This window comes from Lactuca sativa, chromosome 2 (genome assembly GCF_002870075.4).
Source record: "Lactuca sativa cultivar Salinas chromosome 2, Lsat_Salinas_v11, whole genome shotgun sequence".
NCBI classification, from domain to species: Eukaryota; Viridiplantae; Streptophyta; class Magnoliopsida; order Asterales; family Asteraceae; genus Lactuca; species Lactuca sativa.
The window spans coordinates 8,656,114-8,662,568 of NC_056624.2; the positions used below are offsets into that span (position 1 = coordinate 8,656,114).

Here is a 6,455-nt window from a genome sequence, read left to right on the forward strand (position 1 = left end):
TTCCTCCTTTATAGGTCATTGCTTTGCACATGCCCAATATCATCTTTGAGACACATTGCTCTTCTTCATAAGGAGACTTCGATTGTCTGATATTTACATCCCCTAGCCCATTATAATAGGATTTTCAGTGTTTGTTGTTGTTTTAAAGTATAAGCATGAAATATCGGAAATAATACCTTAAAATTGTATCATTTTAGATGGTTAACTAAATCAACAATACATAAAATCAGACTTTGTATATTGGTCTATTGATTCTTAAAATATGACATCAAATACTTTAGGTAAACTAGATGAAATCTATGCCTTTTGCACTTCTATTTTAGCTAGGCTCCAAAATCCAACACACATTACATTATAATTTTCATTTTAGTGTATTTTATGTTTTTCATTATCGTTTATTCGAACTTTTTATATTTCTTCTTATAATTTTCATTATAGTATATGCTCTGATATAGAGACAAATGGCATTACTTGAACACAAAAAAGCAAAGAATCTTAAAAAAGAGGCAAGTCTTTTCATTGACCACACGATTTGATATCAAGATTATCGATTTTCGATAGACCATGCATGATTTACTAATAGAAGGGTGAATTAAGTCAATATTTATATAGTTAAGGGGCCAAAAGTTAACAAATTGTCATTCAGAAATTGTAATGTAACAAAAATAGTTAACGCTTGCTCTGGAGAGAGAAACCAAAAATAGCGAGAAAGGATAGAGAGAGAAAGGAGCATGGGTAAGGTAGGCGGAGGAGGAGGCGGAGGTGGAGCAACGACGGCGAAGAAGAAGAAGAAAGGCCGTCCTTCTCTTTTAGATCTCCAGAAACGGGCTATAGAACAACAGAAATTGCAAAATCAAGAACAATTACAACAGCGGAGATCCAATCGCCGGAACCCTAACTCGACTGCCAGCGACGTCGGTGAAGAAGAGTACTACGATGACGATGATGATGAGAGGAAAGAGAAGAAAGTCAAGCTCGTTGTTCGTTTGCCCCAATCGGATCAGCAACAACAACAACAACATTTCTCGTCTGATTTAATTAGATCTTCCTCTCTTAATTCGGCATCTTGTGGCTCTGATTCGAATGCTGATGTTGATATTCGCAAAATTAAATCCGGATCTGGTGGTGTTCTCACTGATCATCAGGTAAATTTCTTTCATTAATGCCTCGAAATTAGGGTTTAGATTTTTTTTGTTTTTGTGAATTTGTACTGTAGTAATGCTTAAGAGTTTAAAACAAGAAAATCGAGGGAAAAAGTGTATTTTAGAGCATAAAAAATACCAGGATTTTAAAAATAGCAAAATTGAGGGGAAGAAAATATCTTCACTGGCCATGATTTTCTCCCTTTGAAACTTTATTTGGATTTTCGCGGGTACTTCAACAGCCTTTTCTTTTCTTCCAAGATCGTTAGTGGACGTACTTGTGTTGACTATGTCACGTTTTGTTTTTAGCTTACACATCCATAACTACAAAACCTGTAAATAGATACATGTGTGGATATATAACATACACGTACAGTTCGATGCTAATTTTTATATATATTTTTTCCTTTCGTGGTTTGTGAAATCTGAAGCCTTTAATTCTATCAACGTTCTGTTTTTGACATAAATTCTCTTATTTTATTATATTTGTATAGTTGATAGTTGATGTATTGCTTCTAGTTAGTCTATCTGACTTTTATTATTTATTTGTATATGTATAAGGATATGCATACACACAGACTTAAAGGAACATTCCCCCACCACCATGTCTCTGGGAAAAAGTTCAAATTTGTCTTTTCTTTATTAATTATTGTTATTCTCTGTATTCTTTAACCTCACCTGTACTTCCCAATTGGTTATGTTTCCTTTCATCTTGTGGGTGCTTTCATTAATGATGAACTACAACTACCTTTGATGTATATTCTGTAATCTAATTTATTCTTCTTTGTTGTAACGATTGGTGTGGATTTTATGTTTGTAGGGTGAAAAGGTTTTGAAAGCGATGGACACTCTTCATGGTCTTAATCAAAAACCCTTTTCTTATATTCTTGAATGAGATTTTATCATGGGTTTTTGTTTTCTAATCTTTTCATTTAATTTCTATGCAGGGTCACCATTAGAGTCTGGACCCACAACACCTTTGCCAGACAAAAAGTTGTTGTTGTTCATTCTTGATAGGCTTCAAAAGTGTGTCTCTTTCTCTCTCTCTTTCTTTCTTTTGCTTCTTTGAATAGAGTACATCTTATTTCTTCCACTGTTTCTTGATTTAAGAGAGTATTTAAATTGTTCTACAGGAAGGACACTCATGCAGTCTTCTCTGATCCTGTTGACCCTAATGAGGTGCTTTATTTCGAAAGCTTTCATGTCATCAATTGTGTTTTTTTTTTCTACTTCTCATTGATATGGATATCTTGTTTTGTGTTCAGCTTCCAGATTACCATGAAATTATCAAGCAACCTATGGATTTTGGCACTGTTAGGAGAAAACTTGATGAGGGTCTTTATTCAAATTTGGAAGAATTGGAGGTTTGTATAGTCATAATCTCATTGTTTCTCTTCTTATATAGTATAACATAAACATTAGCAGTTACATAATCATTTAAAATTGATATCTTGATTCTATTTCTTTTCATATAGCATACATACAGTTATGTTTATATGAATCTTTTGTGAATATATCTTGTGTTTGCAGGCAGATGTCTATTTGATTTGCTCAAATGCAATGCAGTATAATTCATCTGATACAATATACTTTCGACAGGTAAGTTTCATCTTGTTTATGCATACTTTTCTAATTTTTTATAAATTATATCATTTTACTTTTTTTTTTCTCAATAGGCGAGGTCTATACTAGAGTTGGCAAAAAGGGACTTTGAGAATCTGAGGCAAGAAGGTGAAGATGGAGAATTACAACCAAAAGTGGTGAAAAGAGGAAGGCCACCTGGCAAGCATGTGAAGAAGACACCTGGCAGACCGCCATTGGACCGTGTTGGTCCTGAGTCAACCTCAGGTGCCACCCTGGCAACCCCTGAAGACAATACAAACGAGTCTACTCCTTATAATTTACGAAAAGCGCCACCTATGCTTTATAGGTATCAGCCTGATGGTTTATTTGGATCGAATCGTTCTCGCAATGGTGAACATTTCTCAGAATTGTTGTCAGATTGGAATGAAGAGTTTCCAGGTTTTTTTTTCTTCTTAAAATAGCTTTTTACACTTCTTATAATATAATAGATTCTATATTTGTTTGTGGGTGTCACAATTCACAAAGTTTTAGATTGTTTTAAGATGTGATTTGATATTTTGATTGAATGATAAAAGAATAAACACAGTAGTAACTAACCTTAATGTATAACTAAAAGAATCAATTTTGATAACTAAAAGAAACCAAGATCACTCCTTTTGTTACTAATAAGACAATTCTAATTTCTTGTTACACATTTTTTTTATTGTTTATTCTCAATTTTTTCAGAGCGTATTCGGAAAGCAGACATGAAATATGGGAATAAACATTTCATTATTGACGAAACTAGACGTGAGACCTACAAGCAATATCACCCTTCAGCTTATGGTTTTGAGTCATCTCTTTTATCCAACTTTGGTGGGGAAAAGAAGCAGCTATTAGCAGTATGTTCTTTGTTTTCAATTTTCTTATATATATATATATATATATATATATATATATATATATATATATATATATATATATATATCACTTTTCATCTATACCATATTTGTACTTATTTAATTCGGAAGTAGCTTTTAGGAAGTAGTTATTTGTTTGTTAAAGCATCCTGCTTTCATTTCTTCCTATTACAAATCTACTCACTTATAGCAGTGTCATACAAAGAAAAAGCAATTTTTATTGATATAATTTGGTGAGTAAATTACACGAATGGTCCCTATGGTTTAGGGTAATTTACGCGTTTGGTCCCTAATTTATTTTTTTAACTCAGAAGGTCCCTACTATTTGTTTTTGTTACGCGCTTGGTCCCTATCTTACTTAAAAAGACTATTTTCCCCTTGATTTTTTAATTTATTTAAATAAACACACTCCCAACCCCACCCCCTCACCTCACCTTACCTACCCCACCATTTTTCCCTATTTACATAATAATAGTCTTTTTAGGTAAGACAGGGACCAAGCGCGTAACAAAAACAAACAGTAGGGACCAAGTGTGTAACAAAAACAAATAGTAGGGACCTTCCGAGTTAAAAAAAATAAGTTAGGGACCAAGCGTGCAAATTACCCCAAACCATAGGGACCATTTGTGTAATTTACTCTAATTTGGTAGATTTATTAAAATACATTGTCCTAATAAGGAAAATTTTGAAAATTTGATGCTATAATTTGGTAGGTTTTATTTAGCACATTGCTTTGATAATAAAAACACAATAGATACATAATAGGAAAAAAAAATAGAAGCAATATGCTTTAATAAACAAATCAATGAAAGTACATTGCTTTTTATTTTTTTTAAAGCCCTTATTTGTTTCCATCCTTCACCAGTTTATTGATTTAGCCACTTAACTATATTCTGTAGTGACTACACCGTTATATATATACTTTTGAATTTGTAATAATAATTAAAAACATTTAATATATATTTTTATTCACTAAAATCCAGGTAGGTTTACATGCTGAGCATGGTTACGCTAGAAGCCTAGCTCGATTTGCTGCAAACCTGGGCCCCGTTGTGTGGAAAATCGCATCAAAGAAAATCGAAAAAGCTTTGCCACCTGGCACTAAGTTTGCTCCCGGAGTCGTCGGTGAAAACGATACTGCCCCTCCACCTTCATTATTCACCCCGCCCGTAAACCCGAGACAGCTGCCCGCTTTGCTGACCGAGAATCCCCCAAACCGACCTCAAATCCCATTAAACCAACCGAAAGTAGAGCCGATTGATCCCGACCCGAAAACAGGATCCGGTAGAAACGGTTTTAATTTCGGAACTAATCTGCCCGGGAATTCATCCGGGCAGGTGACCGACTGTGAGAAAGTAGGTGAAGTCGGTGGTGGGTCCGGGAAATCAACTTCTTGGCAACAGGTATGCCAGTCTTAGCAGTCGCAGTGTGAGAGTTTCAGTTCCAATGTGGATTGGATTTTAATAAAATATATTTTTTAATAAAATAGGTCATGTGTATGGGGGTTGTTGAAAGAAGAATTTTGATTGATGTTTTGTGTGTTGTGGCAGAGTGATGATGGGAAAGGAGAGGATATGTGACAAAGACTGACGGATTGGAAATGTACCACTCTTAAAGCACAAAGTACAAGGGGTGAAGAGGTGAGGTGGAAGAGGAGGTAATTTATAGGGTAGGAATGATTCTGTACAGATTAAAATATAACTGTCTTCTGATATCTTTGTAACATTGAACTGGTAATTAATGAGATTATGATGATAAAAAAAAAACTGGATTAGAAATAAGTTAAAAAAAAAAGAGGGAGTATTTTGGGTTTTTGATTTTTTGGATTTGTAAATTTATTAATATTTGGAGAAAAGTTATATCTTATTTAGTTATTTGGTAGGTTTTTATTGACCCTTGGGGTTATATATGATCCAAGAGGACTGTAGCTTGTTCTTCTAACTATTTAGAATCAAAATCATTCTGCTTTTTAGCACTTTGTATTGTTTTTCTATTCATTTTTTTTAGCTTAATTGCTTTTTCAGTACCTTGTACAATTCTTGTTGTAATCATGTACTTCAAAGGTGTTTTTGATAAGGTATGCCTTCCATTGTGAACATTTAAGCATCTTTTTTTATTAATCTCCTTTTGAGTGTAAGGGGTGATGGGCTTTTTGAAGTTACACTACAAAAGAAAATATCATTTTCTTTCATGCAATTATAGTACATATAATTATATTTATACATGTTTATATTTTTAGGTAAGCACCATCAATTATAGTACACATCTAGTTTTTAAACTGAAGAGTCTACACTTTATTGGGCTATCTATCACAATAGTTTTTCAAAATGAAAATGTAAATACAATTTGAAAACTAATATTACCACACAACTGATAGTGACGAAGTATTCATACCGATGTAATTCATACGTATTATATGAGTAACAGTTACTGGATTAATCCTTTTAATATTGTAATAATACACATGGAGTTTGGAAAAGGATTTTTTTGATGGATCCCTTCAAAATTTGTGAAGTATAGCTTGTGGAGTAGGAAATATCAACACTTAAGTGTGTATGTGGGTTTTAGTCACCAATCAACATCAACAGATTTTGATGGTTATTTTATGATTCATGAGCATCATAACAGTCCCGTCATAAATGACTTACACTTGTAACGTCTTAAATTTTCAAACTAAATTGTTCATTTTAAAATAAGAGTAATCAACCAACACCATTTTTCAAAGTATAATAAAAACATCCATTTGATCAAACATATCACATCGTGCTCCAAAATCATAATAAAACCATATCAAAGTCTTTAAAAACAAAAGACATGGATGCAGTGCAAC

At 33.2% G+C, this 6,455-nt stretch overlaps 1 protein-coding gene across 1 annotated transcript; it reads left to right on the forward strand.

The window, feature by feature from the left end:
- Nucleotides 1–680: 680 nt before the first annotated feature.
- Nucleotides 681–5,600, forward strand: LOC111905541 (uncharacterized). Its single transcript, XM_023901226.3, has 10 exons — nucleotides 681–1,145; nucleotides 1,963–1,999; nucleotides 2,090–2,168; nucleotides 2,276–2,321; nucleotides 2,408–2,506; nucleotides 2,673–2,741; nucleotides 2,819–3,164; nucleotides 3,453–3,607; nucleotides 4,609–5,028; nucleotides 5,176–5,600. Exons 1-10 carry the CDS (start codon nucleotides 732–734, stop codon nucleotides 5,203–5,205), a joined length of 1,695 nt encoding a protein of 564 aa, XP_023756994.2. The 5' UTR covers nucleotides 681–731; the 3' UTR covers nucleotides 5,206–5,600.
- The last annotated feature ends 855 nt before the right edge of the window (nucleotides 5,601–6,455 follow it).